Source organism: Equus quagga, chromosome 5, assembly GCF_021613505.1.
Source record: "Equus quagga isolate Etosha38 chromosome 5, UCLA_HA_Equagga_1.0, whole genome shotgun sequence".
NCBI classification, from domain to species: Eukaryota; Metazoa; Chordata; class Mammalia; order Perissodactyla; family Equidae; genus Equus; species Equus quagga.
The window spans coordinates 63329935-63349194 of record NC_060271.1 but is presented as its reverse complement, the minus strand read 5'-3'; the positions used below and the strand labels follow the sequence as shown (position 1 = coordinate 63349194).

Genomic DNA, 19260 nt, shown 5'->3' with positions numbered 1-19260 from the left:
TCTCCCAAATGTCCATGGACTGTAAATGTCCTTGCACCCCACCTGTCTTTTTCCTTATATTCTCCTTTGCTTCATGTTGAGAAAGGCTCAGAGCCTTCTGTGTCTTTGAAACAGACACACAGAATAGTGATTCTGCTTTTTTTCAAAATCCTAGTAAAATATACGTAATGTAATATTTATCTTAACTATTTTTAAGTATACGATTCAGTGCTATTAAATAAGTTCACAATGTTGTGTAACCATCATTACTATCTATACCCAAAACTTTTTCGTCATCCCCAAGGTAAACTTTGTACCTATTAAACAGTGATTCCCCACTCCCCCTCCCCTCCAGCCCGATAGCCTCTGTTTTTCCTTCTGTCTCTTTGAATTTGCCTATTCTAGGTATCTCATATTAGTGGAATTGTACGATATCTGTTCTTCTGTGTTTGACTTATTTCGCTTATTGTAATGTTTTCAAGGTGCATCTGTGCCTTAGCACGCGTCTAAATTTCATTCTTTTTTAAGGCTGAAGAATATTCCATTGTATGGATTACCACATTTTGTTTATCTGTTCATCTGTTAATGGACATTGAGTTGTTTCTCCCTTTTGGCTACTGTGAATAATGCTGCTATGAACATGGGTGCACAACTTGCTTTCTGTTCTCTTGCATTTATACCTGGGAACGGAATTGCTGAGGAATATCATAGTTCTGTGTTTAACTTTTTGAAGAACTTCTTAAACTGTTTTCCACAGCAGCTGCACCATTTTACATTCTTACCAGCACTGGACAAGGGTTCCAGTTTCTCTACATCCTTGTCAACACTTGCTAGTTTCCTTTGAAAAAAAAATTACAGTCATCCTAGTAGGTGTGAAGTGTGATATCTCATTGTGGTTTTGATTTGCATTCCCCTAATGATTGGGGATGTTGAGCATCTTCTCATCTATTTATTGGCCATTTATATGAAAAAATATCTATTGAAGTTCTTTGCCCATTTTTGAATTGAGTTGTTTTTTTAATTGTTGAGTTTTAGTTGTTTTTATATCCTCTAACTATTAATCCCTTATCAGATATATGGCTTACAAATATTTTTTCCCATTCCATAGGTTGTCTCTCAGTGAAACTGTCTTCAGTGCTCAGTTGACCTCTGGGCTTTCTCCTTCGTTTACTTTTTATCCTCCCAGTATTCCTTTATAACTTGCCACCTCACCAATGTACTTACAAATTTTTTTTTTTTTTTGAGAAAGATTGGCCCTGTGCTAACATCTGCTGCCAATATTCCTCTTTTTGCTTAAGGAAGATTGTCACTGAGCTAACATCTGTGCCAGTCTTCCTCTATTTTGTGTGGGATGCCGCCACAGCATGGGTTGACCAGTGGTGCTAGGTCCGAGTCTGGGATTGGAACCTGCAAACCACGGGCCGCTGAAGTGGAGCACTCAAACTTAACCCCTATGCCACCGGGCTGGCCCCTCACAAAAATATTAAAAAAAATATTTTATGTAGCTTGTTTAATTCTTTGTGGGAGGGTTGGTCAATAATACTTCACCAAATTGTTGGAAACAGAAACCCTTTCTGATAGGTTTTTGTTTCGTCATTCTGAGTTTTATTGGATTTTAATTGTTTTTGAGGTGATATTTAGCTAACGAGACATTTGCAGCAAACCTGTATCAGGCCTTTTGAGTTTATTAGTGGCTCATCACTGTTGAGTCACTTGTGTAAGAGATAATATCTTTTTGCTGTCTTTTGAAATGAGCGAAAGGAAAGTAAGGAAGAAATCTAACTTTTATTGGTGACCTGTTGTCTTGAAGGAACTTTATGTACATTTTCTCATTTAGTAGAAAGATAGACCTGATTGTATCTATTACTGAGTTGGTTTTGAATCATGTAATTTATAGCTAAAAAACTTGAGATGAAAAATAGACTTTTGCATTTGTGTCATATGCAAAGTATTTTAAACTCTCTGAAGTTTAATATATTTTCTCTTTGTCTTATTTATGTCTTTTTTCCTCCTCAAGCAAATACCACTACAGCTCTTTGGGGCTTAGGGTGAGGACATAGAGATATTTAGTAAATAAAGATGTTTTAGCCTGGTGGTTAATCCCACCTATTTCCAAGATTGGTTTGAGGCAGTTAACATTTTTAAAATACGTCTTTGGTGATAAGACTCTCTCTTTAAAATAATTACCCTACTTTAGCAGATGACCCTGAGTCAAGTAATTGGTTTGTAAATGTTTTTAGTATTGTTTGTAAATGAACATGATAGTTTAAAAGCTTGTTAAAGCCACAGTGAGCTTTCACTAGACACCTATTGGGATGACTAAAAACCCAAAAAAGTTTTGATGAGGATATGGAGCAACTGAAACTCTCATATGTTTCTGGTGGGATTGTAAAAATGGCATAACACTTTGATAAAGTTCTTACAATGTTAAACATATACTTACCATAAGACAAAGCAGTCCTACTCCTTGATATTTACTAAAGAGAAATGAAAACATATACACACACAAAGACCTATATGTGAATGTTTGTAGCAACTTTACTCATAATTGCCACAAACTGAATACATTCCAAACGTCCATCAGTTTATGAGTAGGTAAACAAAGTTTAGCACATGTGTATAATGGACTACTCAGCAGTAGAAGGAAACAACTACTAATACGTGCAGTGATGTGATGAGTTTCAAAGGTATGCTGAGTTAAAGAGGTAAGACACAGAAGACTACGTGTTCTGTGCTTCCATTTACGTGACATTGTAGAATAGATCACGCTACAGGGAGAGAGAACAGGCAAGTTGTTTCCGTGCTGAGTGTAGAAGGAGCGGATTGACCACACAGGGTACAAAGAAACTTTGTGTGTGATGGGAGTGTTCTGTATCATGATTGCGGTAGTGGTTATAGGATTGTATAACATTTGTCAAAATTCAGAGCTGTACGCCTGAAATGGATAAATTTTCCTATATGTAATTATACCTCAGTCATTTAAAAATATGTTAATTTTCTCCTTATGCAGAGTATTGCACTCTATATACTTGGTGATGAGAGCTCTGTTTCTGAAGAATCCTCACAGTATTTATCTAAAATAACTATAGGTAAGTCAACGTAATGTTAGACTTCCCAAAACAAATTTTTATAAATGTCGATGTCACAGTTGAAATAAAAAAGTAAAAATTTTGTAAGTGTTTGCTTTAGGGGCCGTGTGTTGCCCCATTTTAGAGGCAGCATCTTGCACTGTTGCAGTTTTGCACAACTGATTATCAGACCAGGATTACTTAAAAATCTTAAGTTTGTATTTTCGGTATGCCTAAAAAGACTATTTTAGCCTCAGGAAAGTTAGACTTTCCTGTCTGCCTGAGTACTGCTTATTTTATTATTTTTTAGGAGTTGTTTGTCAATGAATTTTTATTTCCAAATGTCTCCTGTGTGTGATGTGTTTTCTTTACTAGGATAAGCATCAAAATAAAGTTTCATTTTATTGTCTTTTAGCCCCCCAACAGTCTCAAACAGAACAAGAGGAAAACAGGTAACTTTTATTCAGATTGTGCTTTTATATTAGGAATATAAAACACTAGTGTGTTTTACTGTTCTGTTTAATATCTTCTTATTCTCTTACAGGTTTAGTTTCAGACATGCTACATCAGTTTCTAGTCTAGCTGAAAGATTAGTTGTCTGGATGACTAATGTTGGTAAGGTAGTCTTTGTTACTTTTTATATGCTTTTGAAATGCCCTTGAGAAACCCCTGCTTTCCCTGGACACCTCTTTCCTGACTAGGCCCTGCTTCCTCAATGCTAACTAGAACTGGGAGGCCTGAAAAGGGGGTCTTGCACTATGAAAGGGTAGATTATGGCCCATCAAGCCACACTTCCTTTACTTGACAATCGCACAGCCTCCATGTAATAATATGTGGGGTACCAGTTTTTTATCTCTCAGTGGGTAAGAAATCTTTATTTGCCATTTATCTTAGACCAGACAAGGCTGTGGCTATGTGGACTAGCCTCAGAATAGAGTACTTTGATCACTACTCATTCAAACTTGAAGCCGTTGTAATACTCAGATATCAGAAGTGAGTATTTCTGGCAAGATCTAAAAGAAATTGTATAAACATTTCAGGGTATGCTTTTGAAGGATATAGGCCAGGGATCTTAGGCACCAAGATGAAGATTCAGCCAGGAAGAGGAAAAGAGAAGGAAAAGAGTTCTCTGTTCCCAAAGCCCGTGCTCCTAGGTTTATTTATTTTTATTTTTATTTAATTTTTTATTGAGGTCATAATAGTTTACAACGTTGTGAAATTTCAGTTGTACATTATTTATCTGTCACAATATAAGTATTCTCCTCCATCTTTTGTGCCCATCCCTCAGGCCCCGTCCGCCTAGTAACCACTGAAGTGTTCTCTTCGTATGTTTGTTTATCTTCCACATATAAGTGAAATCATATAGAATTTGTCTTTCTCTGTCTGACTTATTTCACTTAACATAGTACCCTCAAGGTCCATCCATATTGTTGTGAATGGGACGATTTTGTCTTTTTTTAAGGCTGAATAGTTTTGCATTGGATATATATATCACATCTTCTTTATCCAATCATCAGTCGATGGGCAGTTGGCTTGCTTCCATGTCTTGGTTATTGTGAATAATGCTGAAGTGAACATAGGGTATGTAAGTCTCTTTGAATTGTTGATTTCATGTTCTTTGGATAGATACCCAGTAGTGGGATAGCTGGGTCGTATAGTACTTCTATTTTTAGTTTTTTGAGAGCTCTCCATACTGTTTTCCATAGTGGCTGCACCACTTTGCTTTCCCACCAGCAGTGTATGAGGGTTCCCTTTTCTCCACAACCTCTCCAACATTTGTTATTTTTTGTCTTGGTGATTATAGCCCTTTTAACAGGTATGAAGTGATAGCTCATTGTAGTTTTGATTTACATTTCCCTGATGATTAGCGATGTTGAACATCTTTTCATGTGCCTAATGGCCATCTGTATATCTTCTTTGGAAAAATGTCTGTTCATCTCCTCTGCCTATTTTTTGATCAGGTTTTTGTTTTTTTGTTGTTCAGTTGTGTGAGTTCTTTATATATTATGGAGATTAACTCCTTGTTGGATATATGATTTGCAAATATTTTCTCCTAATTGATGGGTTGTCTTTTTGTTTTGATCTTGGTTTCCTTTGCCTTGCAAAAGCTCCTTAGTCTGATGAAGTCCCACTTGTTTATTGTTTCTTTTGTTTCCCTTGTCCAAGAAGACATGGTATTTGAAAAGATCCATTTTAAGACTGATGTCAAAGAGTGTACTACCTGTATTTTCTTGCAGAAGTTCTCTGGTTTCGGGTCTTACCTTCAAGTCTTTGATCCATTTTGAGTTTATTTTTGTGTACAGCATAAGATAATGGTCTACTTTCATTCTTTTGCATGTGGGTGTCCAGTTTTCCCAACACCATTTATTGAAGAGACTTTCTTTTCTCCATTGTATATTCTTAGCATCTTTGTTGAAGATTACTTGTCTGTAGATGTGTGGATTTATTTCTGGCTTTCAATTCTGTTCCATTGATCTGTGTGCCTGTTTTTGTACCAGTGCCATGCTGTTTTGATGACTATAGCTTTGTAGTACATTTTGAAGTTAGAGATTGTGATGCTTCCGGCTTTGTTCTTTTTTCTCAGGATTGCTTTAGTTATTCGGGGTCTTTTGTTGCCCCATATGAATTTTAGGATTCTTTGTTCTATTTCTGTGAAGAATGTCATTGGAGTTATGATTGGGATTGCATTGAATCTGTAGATTGCTTTGGGTAGTATGGACATTTTAACTATGTTTATTCTGATCAATATGCATGGAATATCTTTCTATTTCTTTATGTTATCGATTTCTTTCAGTAATGTCTTATAGTTGTCAGTGTATAGTCTTTCATCTCTTTGTTTAAATTTATTCCTAGATATTTTATTCTTTTTGTTGCGATGGTAAATGGGATTGTATTCTTGAGTTCTCTTTCTGTTAGTTCATTATTAGAGTATAGAAATGCAACTGATTTTTGCATGTTGATTTTGTACCCTTCAATTTTACTGTACTTGCTTACTTCTAATAGTTTCCTGATGGATTCTTTCGGGTTTTCTATATATAAAATCATGTTGTCTGCAGAGTTTCACTTCTTCATTTCCTGTTTGAATTCCTTTTATTTTTCTTGCCTAATTGCTCTAGCCAAAATCTGTAGTACTATGTTGAATAAGAGTGATGAGAGTGGGCACTGTTGTCTTGTTCCTGTTCTCAGAGGGATGGCTTTCAGTTTTTCCCCATTGAGCATCATGTTGGCTGTGGGTTTGTCATATATGGCCTTTATTATGTTGAGGTGCTTTCCTTCTATTGCCATTTTGTTAGGAGATTTTATCATAGATGGATGTTGGATCTTGTCAAATGCTTTCTTTGCATCTATTGAGATGATCATGTGGTTTTTATTCCTTATTTGGTTAATGTGATGTATCACATTGATTGACTTGTGGATGTTGAACCATCCCTGTGTCCCTTGTATAAATCCCACTTTATCATGTTGTATTATCTTTTTAATGTATTGCTGTATTCAGGTTGCCAATATTTTCTTTAAGATTTTTGCATCTATGTTCATCAGCGATATTGGGCTGTAGTTTTGTTTTTTTGTGTTGTCCTTGTCAGGCTTTGGTATCAGGGTGATGTTGACCTCATAGAATATGTTAAGAAGTGCTCCATCTTCCTCAGTTTTTTGGAATAGTTTGAGAAGGATAGGTATTAAATCTTCTTTGAATGTTTGATAGAATTCTCCAGGAAAGCCATCTGGTCCTGGACTTTTATTTTTTGGGAGGTTTTTAATTATTGTTTCAATCTCTTTACTTGTGATTGGTCTTTTCAAATTATCTGTTTCTTCTTAGATCAGCTTTGGGAGGTTGTAAGAATCTAAGTAAATTTATCTATTTCTTCTAGATTGTCCAATTTTTTGGCATATAGCTTTTTATGGTATTCTCTTATACTATTTTGTATTTCTGTGGTATCCATTGTAATTTCTCTTCTTTCATTTCTTTTTTTTAAGATTGGCCCTGAGCCAACATCTGTTGCCAATATCTTCTTCTTCTCCCCAAGGGCCCTCAGTATGTAGTTGTATATTCTAGTTATAGGTCCTTCTAGCTCTGCTATGTGGGATGCTGCCTCAGCATGGCTGGATGAGTGATGCTAGGTCCATGCCCAGGATCTGAACTGGTGAAACCCTGTGCCGCTAAAGTGGAGCACGTGAACTTAACCACTTGGCCATGGGACCGACCCCAAATATATGTGTTCAAATTTTTTGTTTTGTTTTGTTTCTGTGGAAGATTGGCCCTGCACTAGCATCTGTTGTATTTCTTGAGAACATTAATAGTGTAGTAGAGGGCGATTGTGTATCTACTCCTGCATGGTATCCTCTTCCCACACACCCCTACCTAAATTTTGTATTACTTTCTGTTGTTTTTTTTTGTAGTTTTATCATCTTTATATTTTGCTTAGTATTGTCTGTTTTTGAACTTGTATGTAAATGGACGTAGATGTAAATATGTTTTATTTTCTTCACTCAATGTTACTTTTTAAAGATTCTTCCATACTGACTTATGTAGCAGTAGGTCATTCATTTTCTCTGCTATAAAACCCATTGTTTGACTATATCACAACTTATATATCCATTCTATTGATGATTACAGTTATTCTGTTTCCTCCCTTCCCTTTTTTTGCCGTAATGAAACAACATTGCTGATGAATATTTTAATGCTTGTGTCCTGGTGCACATGTGCACAAGATTCTTCTGTATGGCTGTTGATGGACCATAGGGGTGGATCTGTCTGTACATGCCAGATGTTTCCCAAAATAGTTGACCAGTTTGTGCCACCACTAACTGTGGCTGAGAATTAATCTTGCCCTGCAGAGTTGCTAACAGTTGGTGTTGATTGACCCCAATATTTGTCTGTCAAGTGAGTGTGAAATTATATTTCTAAGTGCTTTTAACTTGCATTTCCCTGATCACTCATTGTATAGTGCATATTTTTATATCCTTGTTGACCATTTGTGTTTCCTCTTTGGAAAATATCTGTCTGTCCTTTGTGTTTTTCCAATTTGATTGTCTTTTTCTTAAGGTTTTTAGGAGTTCTTTAAAGAGACCTTTTATACCAATCCCTGATGTCAACATGCTAGTCTAGTAGTAAGATGAATGAAACAAAGTTCTTTCTTACTTGTCAGGATAGATTTTACTAATTTCAGTGGAAGAATAATTAGGACAGTGGTGAGTCTAAATGAAAAATTTTCTCCCTTCATTTCGCCATAAGGTTTCACTTTAAGAGACTTGGAAACTCTTCCCTTTGGAATTGCTCTTCCCATCAGAGATGCAATTTATCACTGTCGTGAGCAGCCTGCTTCAGACTGGCCAGAAGCTGTCTGTCTCTTGATTGGACGTCAAGATCTTTCCAAGCAGGCCTGCGAAGGAAACTTACCTAAAGGGAAATCTGTGAGTTTCAACGTAGAAAGTTCAAAGTTCAGTTTTAGCTTCAATAAAATCCAAGTAGAAATGTTTTTCATTTTCCTTTGAATCTTTTTGCAAGTGTGTATATCTGATTGTCTTTTATATTATATGCAAGATGGGGTTTATAATTGGACAGATCTTTTCAATTGTAAATTGAACGTGGGAACAGGAGACTTTGTGAATGCTCTGTCTTGCCAGATCTTTCTTTGCCTTGAGTCAGGACAAGTGCTGAGCCAGTAGAGCATCTGCCGTGATTGATTCCCTGCTTGTATCGTATTGGTGATTAACTATTTTGTAATTATCATCTAGAACAAGGGAGAGCACATATATCCTGAATCTGAATAGTTAATATATAACCATTTTCTCTTTCATACTTTTGTGATGTGTTGAATTTTTTGAATTTAACCTTTACATAGGTGTAAATATATTTATTTAATTACATAAAACTGAAGCCCCAGGAAAAGGATTTTTTGGTAAGGGCAGGCACTCAAGTTGTCCCACCTGAAATACTGTCCTTCGTCAGTCTTCAGATCTGTTTTTTTTTTTAAGACTGGGTTCTAAGAAGCCTACAAATAGAAAGTGAAATACGTCATTACTCTACAATTCTCTCTCCTTTTAAAATTAGCCTCTTTTAAAACTTACTTAAAAATGGAACTTTTAAATCTTATTCTAGAATTCCAATTAACTTAAAAAAAAAATGAACGGTAGCATTGCATTGCCCTGAGGATCAGGGAGGATTCAGGGATGGTTGTTCCACTCCTGGTGTCTCTCCTACTTTGTTTATGTCTCTGAGAAAACTGCAAATTTAGCTATTTTTTTATTAGCTTTTGAACCAACACATAGTAATTTGTGCATTGTAACTGTTTCTAATGTTTAGGTCTTAGGCTATTTAATGGTTCTTCAGAGCCTCTGTCAAAATTTTTTCCTAAGATCAGAGTTGCCTAAAGGATCCACGACAGAAGCAGTTTCCATGGGGATCTGATCTCCAGCAGGGTTGTCTCAGCTCATCTCTCTTTTAATCTGCACTTAAATGACAACTCTTAGTTGAATTAGTGTTTGTCCTGTTTTAAACAGAAAACCAAGTTTTTTTTGCTAATAATGTGGTTATCCTTTCCTTGACCAAGATAAGGTTTTAGCATTTAGACCTCTTTTGTTACTATAAGTGGGAGCAATTTAACATCATTAGCACTAAAACCAACTGGTATTAATAATCATTCATCTGTATTTAAATGTCATTTTAAGTAATTCTGTCTGAATTCAATTTATTCAGTTATTTGAGGCTATATTTTATGGCTAATCTCATGTAAATTCAATTTTTCAGCTCTTTGAGTCTGTATTTTATAGCTAACTCACCCATTAGAATATAGTGTCCTTTAAAATTAGATATTCCATAGGAATCATTCTTTTTATGAACTAAGCGATTATCTTAGTTCTATTTGCCATTATTATTTTCAGGCTAATGTTACTTCCACATTAAATGTTGCAGAACTTTAGTGTTCTAACTAGGAGTGCTTAATCTTTTCTTAAAGGAGTATAAAACTCTTTTTGGGAGAAAGTGAGAAGATTTCATGCTATTCTCGTGTGTTTGAGTCTGATTGAATTACTTGGACTGGGAAGGCTTATATTAAAACACATGCTGAGCGTCTGAGGACCGAATGATAATCAAGGAATTAATCTTCCCCACTTGTTTTGCTGTACTCAAATCTCTTTCAAGGATTTGTATTTGGAACATACTTATTAAAAAAAAGTGAAAACCAACCATTAGCCATTCTATTTAAAGTACTAGAGTAAGGAAGTATTGTCCACCTTCCTCCAGCCCTTGTTGTATATCCTTTCAGGTTGTTTTCTTCTGCTTATATTAATCAGAGATAATATTTAAATTAGTGTGGGTTCTTCAGTAATAGGAAGGGGGGGTTCATATTCTACTTGCAATAGGAACTAGAATTCATATTGCATGAAGTCATTTCCTTTTCGAGATGTTTAAGATACAGTTAGATTTTTATGGTTTCTTTAGAATGTTTCTCCAATGTAATCAGCCTCCTGACTATTGTCCTAAATTTAAACCTTTTCCCTTGACTCAATAAAGAATTTTCCCAAGTGGGCAATATAATTGTACTTTTAAAAAAGATTTCTAGGTTACAGTCCCAGTATACGTTGGGAACCCAGTCAGCCCTGGTTTGGAATACGTATTTTCTCTGTACTGATATAGTCTCGGTACATCATCCTATATATCCTCATGTTCAATAAGTGCGTGTGGACTGGTTTTTAAATTATTATTACAGCCAAGTCTGTTACTCAGGTGCTCTCATCAGATGTTCCTTCAGGAACAGAAACTGAGGAGGAAGATGATGGCATGAATGACATGAATCAGGAGGTTATGTCGTTAATATGGAGTGAAGATCTAAGGGTGCAGGACGTGCGAAGGCTTCTTCAAAGTGCGCATCCTGTCCGTGTCAATGTAGTGCAGTACCCAGAACTCAGTGACCACGAGTTCATTGAGGAGAAAGAAAACAGGTAAAGGAGAACACGTCGTTATCTCTTGGCAGAGTTTTTTAAATGCAAAACACCCTAAAAAGATACCTTAAAGTACTTTGTATTTTAAGTTTTTATCCAACCTCGGTAAACCATACATGTTTCAACACATTTTGGTATTTGGTGACGTAAGTGTTGTGTTTCAGCTGTATGCTGTTTAGAAAAGGTGAAACTGAAACCATTGTGCTTGTAGTTAAGAATTTACAAATAAAGCAAAACAGTGAACTCATTCTTCTCTATCTCGATCAGGAAAATATTTTGAGGTGTTTTGTTGTTTTTTTTTTTTAAGTGTAGTTTAAACTTATACCAGTATTTTTTCTTTTTTGGATGTGATAGGTAATACTGTATAAGCCTTCTTTCCTGCCGTCCTCTAACATAGTATATCCCTTGATGAATTCTAAGACTCAGTAGTAACCAAAGTCATGTGCCTGGGACATTCCAGAACTGTTGCTTTGGGACAGTTCAACTTATGTTTTAAAGTTCTCTCCTGTCTTTGTATTTTGCCTTGTCTCTCTCACCTGTCATTTTTCTGCCACTATTCTCTGGTTCTCCGTACTTTACTTACAGTGGTACTGCTTCAAGGGGAAGGACTGGCCACACTTAGCCCCAGCCTGATGAAGAACTGAGTTAGTCCTAGTCTCCCCATCACTGTTCCTCTCCATATGTACCCAGGTATTAGTCACCTGTAAATGAGGAGATGGAGTGATGGGGAATTCGGATGAGAGCATAGTAGTTATGACATGGGCTCTGGAGCCAAGCTTGGCCACTGTCTGCTGGCTGACTTTGGATGAGTTACTTACCCTCTTCCTGTCTCAGTTGCCTCAACTGTAAGAATAGGCAGGAGTGTTGTATTCATATGACATAGAGTTGCTCTGTTTATCGCTGAGTTATTTCTATGTAGTACTTAGAACCCTAGCCAGTACATAGTAAAGCTCAGTGCAGTCAACCATTATTAACAGAGTTCATTGACTGTGATGCTATTTTTTTTTTTTACCTTTTAATATCTCTGAAATCAGAATATGTTTTTCAGTTAGTAGGTGTTAGAGTTTAATTGGCAATTTTTTTTCTTTCTTTGTACCTCATGAAATAATGCATCTTATACTTAGTGGCATCTTAAATGGAAGAGATACACTATTACTGTTTTTACTATTATAATTTTATGGATTATGTGTAAGGTTTCTGCTAAAAAATTCTATGGGATATAGCTTCCCGGCCTTGAATTTGCCTAATTCTAGATTAGCATGAGTGAGTGTTCCCAAAGAATCTTAGGACAGCAGAATTTTCCTCCCTAAAGAACTAGAAAAGCAGCTATATGTATGTATATTTAGGGAGAGAGCATGTTTGTCAATAGCATTGTCTGCAGAGAAAATGTTAGCCTCTGAAGGGATATTTCTGTGTCTTTAAATATAACTTGTGTTAAGAGTTTCCTGGTTATAAGTGCTCCTACTTCAACAATTTGTTTGATTTTGTTTTAAGCAGCTGTGTGGAGTGTGATTTATTTTAACATAGAAACAAGTGAAAGAGTAATGTGTCAGTTTCAAAGTATAGCCTGTAGAAGCATTTTAACTTTGAACATAACTGATATGTAGTGCTATTAGTTCTATAAATCCTAGCCTTCATGTAAGTGAAACTAAGTCTGTATTTCCCTGGAGACACTAAAGTCCACTGACCTTCAGTTTAGGGACTCCCTTTCCTTCCTTGTGTACAGGCCACAGAGCTGCCTCTCCTGAGGCTGTATTGCCAAAAAGCATAGGAGAAGCATCCCAGCGTACTGAGGGCAGCTAGGCTGAAAGTAACACGATGAGGAAACCCAAAAAGTAGAAATTTCCTTTGGGAGGGTTAGCATCAGTTAGAGTGGAATTTTTGGTTTCTCTTTTTGGATACCTAGGGAGAGTAGGCTTGGTTTATAGACCAGCTGGTTTTCATCAAAGCAAACATGAGACAGAAGAAAGGAAATGTGTCTCCCTCTTAGAGTTTCTAATTGGAACAAGAGTATTAAAATGAGCATAACTGTGTTTAGATGATTCATCCACATCTTTCTATGGGTTTGCTTTGATGTGACTTCTTAGAACCATCCCTTCTTTTGAAATACTTGCCTACCGATTCCATTCCATTTATGTTTTGCTTAAAATTTTTTCACGTTTTAATTGTAATTATAGATTGCTCCAGTTGTGTCAGCGAACTATGGCCCTTCCCGTAGGACGAGGAATGTTTACCTTGTTTTCATACCATCCTGTTCCAACGGAACCGTTGCCTATTCCTAAATTGAATCTGACTGGTATGTTAAAAATTCTGGGCTCAAAGAGAAAGGAAAATGATTGTGTGTATATTTAGTGGAGTTCTTTTGAAATATTTTAGTTAAAACCAAATAGATGTTCTTTCTATCCCCAGTGATTTTAAATATTGTTAATAGCTACTGTAGCAGTTATCAAAGCCCAAATAGCCAAATCAAACTAAACATTGAGGGAAATAGAATGTACCCAATTACCGGTTTTTGCTTTTAATGAGACCTTTTCAAGATATAAAAAGCAACTTAGGAAAGTTTAGAAAGATATTGATAATAGTGAGATTATTGAACTTTTAAATAATCTTAAAGTGTAATATGTAAAAATATTTAGTCTTAAAATGTCTTGTTATGTCTTATTATGAATATATGATTTTGTACAAAAACTAGAAAATATACTAAGCAAAAGGAGAAAAAAACAGTCACTTATAGCAAGTCCTACTTGTCAGAGTTCACCAGTGTTAACATTTTGATTTATATATTTCCCAGTTTTGTTTCTCCATTTTAGAATTTTATATTTGATTATCAGAAAAATCTGTTTTAGAAATTGTTTTTAAAATTTACCATATAGTGAGCATCCTTCCATATCTAGCATATGTATGTATACAATTATGTATGTGTATGTATGTATTATGTACACATATTTTTAATCAACAGCTTTGTTTTTATTTGCTCCAGAGTATTTCATTTAATGGAATACAGTTTATATAAACAACCTGATATTGTTGGAAATTACCGTTTTTTGCTATTATAAACATAACAAAATGTTGAGATATATTCATTTTATTTAGGATAATTGCTTAGAAGTAGAGTTCTTAGGATAGCAATATTTAAAAGCTTTGATGTAACATACTGTCAAATGCCTTTCTGGTTGGCTGCATAAGTTTTTACTTCTGCCAGATAGAAGTGTGCTCATTTCCCAGTATTATTGATTACCATGGATTTTGCAGTGCCTGTCCCACCTGATGCTGATTTGAGTGTGTTCTAAAGGTGACAGATGTGTACAGTTGAAATTATCATTGAAAATCCTTTAAAGTATATGTGATTTTGTGAGACTTGTGCACAGTGTGTATATGACGCATGCAGTAATGTATAGTATGTAATATATGCAAATATAATTCCACAATATTTTAAGTTATGTAAATTAAAAATCCAGGGTCCTGCTCAGATTTGTAAAGAGCTGGTGCTTTTTGCATCATGTGGAAAATGAGATCAGCTGAGTGAAGAGGCACCGCAAGCAGAGTTACCTTCAACATTTTAATTGTTCTCTCTCTTAGAGATAAAGCAACTATAGCAAGATTGAATCTTGATGGAGATCATGGTATACAGGTGTTCATTTTATTAGGCTTTCAACTATTTGAATGTTTTCATATAAAAAGTTTGGGTTAAAAAGAGAACAATCTTATGCAAAACTGACAAATGTTAAAATCTCTTAAATCTGGGCAGTGATGCTTGGGTGGGTATTAAAAAATGGTATGATGTTAATCCAAAGTTTTATTCTTTTAGACATTCTGGTAGACTCCCTCCCCCAAAAAGATTATCTTGTTTAATAATAAACTAATTTAGGAAAAAATATTTTCTTAAAATATTTCCTTAACTTGCACTGATATGGCCTGTGGTACTTTTTTTTTTGGTGAGGATATTGGCCCTGAGCTAACATCCATTGCTAATCTTTCTCTTTGCTGAGGAAGATTAGCCCTGGGGCTGGCCCTGGCGAGTGGTTAAGTTCACTCGCTCCGCTTCGTCAGCCCAGGGTTTCACTGGTTCGAATCCTGGGTGCGGACATGGCACTGCTCATCAGGCCACGCTGAGGCAGCATCCCACATGCCACAACTAGAAGGACCCACAACTAAAAATACACAACTATGTGCCGAGGGGCTTTGGAGAAAAAGGAAAAATAAAATCTTTAAAAAAAAAAAAAAAAAGAAAAGATTAGCCCTGAGCTAACGTCAATGTCCATCTTCCTCTCTTTTGTTTACGGGATGCCGTCACAGCTTGGCTTGATGAGTGGTACATGGGGCTGCTCTTGGGATCCGAACCTGTGAACCCTGGGCAACCGAAGTGGAGCATGTGAATTTAACCACTACACCACCGGGCCGGCCCCTGGCCTACTGTACTTCTGTATGTTGTTATTCTTATTGAAGAAAAGTTGCTTTAGCTTTTGCTTTCACTTTCTCTTGTGTGTAAATATTATTTCATCTACATATGATGAGTTGTTTTAGAAAGTACACTTGTTTTTTCATTATTAATCTTTGCCTTTTTTTTGTCTTTTTAAAGGTTTTATTTTTCTTTTTTCTCCCCAAAGCTCCCCAGTACATAGTTGTATATATTTTAGCTGTGGGTCCTTCTAGTTGTGGTACGTGGGACGCCACCTCAGCATGGCCTGATGAATGGTGCCATGTCTGCACCTGTGATTTGAATTGGTGAAATCTTGGGCCACCTCAGCAAAGCGCACGAACTTAACCACTCGGCCACGTGGCCAGCCCCTAATCTCTGCCTTTTTTGAGAAAGTAAACATATAACACATGAACTTCTCACTCAGTATGGTACTGTCATGCACCAGCATTTGAGTTAGCTCTTAGGTACAAAAAGCAAGTGGTAAAAACAAACATATTTTACTTTGTGCTTGTGTTTGTGTATATGTGTGTACACACCACAAATAAGATACTCTGTATCTATGTAAAATTTATTATACGTGACTTTCAGAACTCTCTGAAACCATATTTTCAAACCTTACAGTGAAGTGTATAATTTTATTTGGTATTTAGAATGTTTACTTTAAATGTTCATCTATGACTTGAGTTAATACAGAATATTAAAAGTATAAAAAGAATTCAAAAAAAAGAATTCAGTATTTGCCTGTACACAGTGTAGATCAAACCAAAAGACTCAAGAAAAGGAATTCAAAGCGAGTGTAGCATCATGAACATTTACTTTACGTTGCTCTTAAATAAATTGACCATAAAATTAAATTTAGTAAATACTCTTTTATGGTTCACTAAGTAACACAAGTCTGTAAAGTGATGCTTTTTATATAGCTATCTCTGAAGGCAGTTTGACGTTTTTAACAGTAGCATGGTATTAGGTGTCTACAGCCAGCCCTGGTGGTCCTGTGGTTAAGTCGGTGTTCTCACTGCAGTGGCCTGGGTTTGTTTCCCAGTCAGGAAACACACCACCTGTCTGTCGGTTGTCATACTGTGGTGGCTGCCTGTTGCTGTGATGCTGAAACTTAGGCCACTGGTATTTGAAATACCAGCAGGGTCACCCATGGTGGGCAGGTTTCACTAGAGCTTCCAGACTAAGATGGATGAGGAAGAAGGACCTGGCCACCCACTTCCAAAAAAAATTGGCCATGAAAACCCTATGAATAGCAGCAGAGCATTGTCTGATATAGTGCCAGAAGATGGGTGGATGGCACAAAAAAGACCAGGCAGGGTGTGACTTTGCTGTACATAGGATTGCTTGGAGTCAGAATGGACTCGACGGCACTAACAACAACAAAAATATATATATAGAGAGAGATGAGCATATATAGATAAGAGATAAAGATAGAGCAAATTGTGAAGGGTCTTTTCTCTCTCTCTCTTTTTTTTTTTTTAAGGAAGATTAGCCTTGAGCTAACATCTGCTGTCAGTCCTCCTCTTTTTGCTGAGGAATACTGGCCCTGAGCTAACATTCGTGCCTATCTTCCTCTACTTTATATGTGGGACGCCTGCTACAGCTTGGCTTGCCATGCAGTGCCGTGTGCACATCTGGGATCTGAACTGGTGAACCCCAGGCCACCAAAGCGGAGCGTGTGAACTTAACCGCTGTGCCACTGGGCTGGCCCTGGCCTTGTCTCTTTTTTAAAATGTCAATTTTCCTTAACGTCTAGAGGAAAATATGGGATGGCATATTTGAAACTAACCTCAGTGTTATCAATCATGTCGGGATTTATTATTCATATAATTTAACTGTGATATAGTTTTCATTTTATTTTATTACTTTTTTAAAGTTTTGCTGAGGAAGATTTGCCCTGAGCTAACATCTGATCCCAGTCTTCCTCTTTTTACTTGAGGAAGATTCACCCTGACCTAATATCTGTGCTGGTTTTCCTCTACTTTGTGTATGGGTGGCCACCACAGCATGGCCGCCAATGAGTGGTGTAGGTCCCTGCTCAGGGTCTGAACCTGCGCCACCGAAGTGGAGTACACCCATGGTTAAATTAGGCCACAGGGCTGGCCCCTCAGTTTACTTTTTAATAAGCTTCCTGTTGTTTGAAAGAAATATTTCAAAGCAGTGGGTATCCTAATCAGATCTGTATAAAGTTAAGTTGGTATTAGTTATCTTGTAGCTCCATGTATTTTAACAAAAAGCACAATGAATTATTTTAAACAATTGAAGTTTTCTACCTTGCATCAAGTTTGATTCACATGTATACAAATTTAAGTACTCATTGTAACATAGGTATCATCCCAGGTACAAGGGGGTTAAGGGTTTCAAATGTAGAAAAAATAATCTCTTCTCAAAAATGTCAATTTAACAACTTTGGCTTTGTGAAATTTTATTCTGTCAATTTTAAATCTCATTTGCCTGAATAGGGCGGGCCCCTCCTCGGAACACAACAGTAGACCTTAACAGTGGAAACATTGATGTGCCTCCCAACATGACAAGCTGGGCCAGCTTCCACAATGGCGTGGCTGCCGGCCTGAAGATAGCTCCCGCCTCCCAGATCGACTCAGCTTGGATTGTTTATAATAAGCCCAAGCATGCCGAGTTAGCCAACGAATATGCTGGCTTTCTCATGGCCCTGGGTCTGAATGGGCACCTTACCAAGCTGGCTACTCTCAATATCCATGACTACTTGACCAAGGTGAGAACTTGCGCTCCTAGCTCCTGGCATTGTACCTCACCTCGGCTGCTACCGTAACTCCTGATAGTTCTGTGTGCCCTTCCATTCTTCTCATAGCTGGCAGAGTAATCTTTCTGAAGCGTAAATTGGAATGTATCACTTGCCTGGTCAAAACTGTTGAGTGACCTAGCATTGCTCTTAATGTGTGTTCTGGGAATCTGTGTGATTCTGCTTCTCCAGCCTTTGTGCCACTCTTCCCCTTGCTCCCCACATTCCAGTCACAGGGACTGGCCATTTTAGCTCCTTGGCAAACCAGACTCTTCCACTTCAGAGTTTGGCAAAACAAACTCTTCCTCTTGGCGTAAACTCTTCCACTTTTATGCTATAAAAATTCACCCATTTAATAAGCCACATAGAGAAGGCCAGTCTCTGTATGACTCCACTCCTATGAGGAATTTAAAAATGCAGACAGAGAACAGATTAGTGGCAACGGGGGGAAAGGTGGTTAGGGGGTGGGCACAAAGGGTGAAGGGGTGTACCTACTACACGACTGACAAACAGTAGTGTACAACTGAAATTTCACAAGATTGTAACCTATCATTAACTCAATAAAAATTTTTAAAAAAATTCACCCATTTAAGGTATACAACTGGTTTTTAGTATATTGACAGAGTTGTGCATCCCTTAGCACTCACTGTTCACTTTAGAACATCTTCATCACTCCATAAAGGAAACTTATACCCTGTAGCAGTTGCTCTCTGTTCCCTTCTCCCTCCAGCCCTTCACAATTACTGATCTACTTTCCATCTGTATGGATTTGGTGATTTTTAACCTTTTTTATAAATGGAATCACACAATATGTGGTCTTTTATGACTCGTTTCTTACCATGTTTTCAAGGTTCATCCATCTTGTACCATGTATCAGCACTTTATTCCTTTTTACTGCTGAATAGATATTCCATTGTGTGGATATACCATATTTTATCCATTCACCAGTTGATGGATATTTGGGTTATTTTTACTTTTTGGCTATTATGAATAATGCTGCTATAAACATGTACACATTTATGTGTGGATGTATGTTTTCATTTCTCTTGGGTATATTCCAAGGAGTGGAATATACCCAAGGAGTGCTGGGT

The 19260-nt window shown here is 36.8% G+C and overlaps 1 protein-coding gene across 4 annotated transcripts in view; it reads left to right on the top strand.

The window, feature by feature from the left end:
* ANAPC1 (anaphase promoting complex subunit 1) overlaps positions 1-19260 on the top strand; it is a 109399-nt gene that overhangs the window by 38147 nt on the left and 51992 nt on the right. For all 4 annotated transcript variants that reach the window (XM_046661405.1, XM_046661403.1, XM_046661404.1 and 1 more), the window contains 7 exons: positions 2990-3068; positions 3463-3499; positions 3592-3662; positions 8281-8459; positions 10774-10988; positions 13166-13284; positions 17871-18142. In XM_046661405.1, the coding sequence (XP_046517361.1) occupies positions 2990-3068; positions 3463-3499; positions 3592-3662; positions 8281-8459; positions 10774-10988; positions 13166-13284; positions 17871-18142 (972 nt within the window). The remainder of the gene's footprint in view (positions 1-2989; positions 3069-3462; positions 3500-3591; positions 3663-8280; positions 8460-10773; positions 10989-13165; positions 13285-17870; positions 18143-19260) is intronic.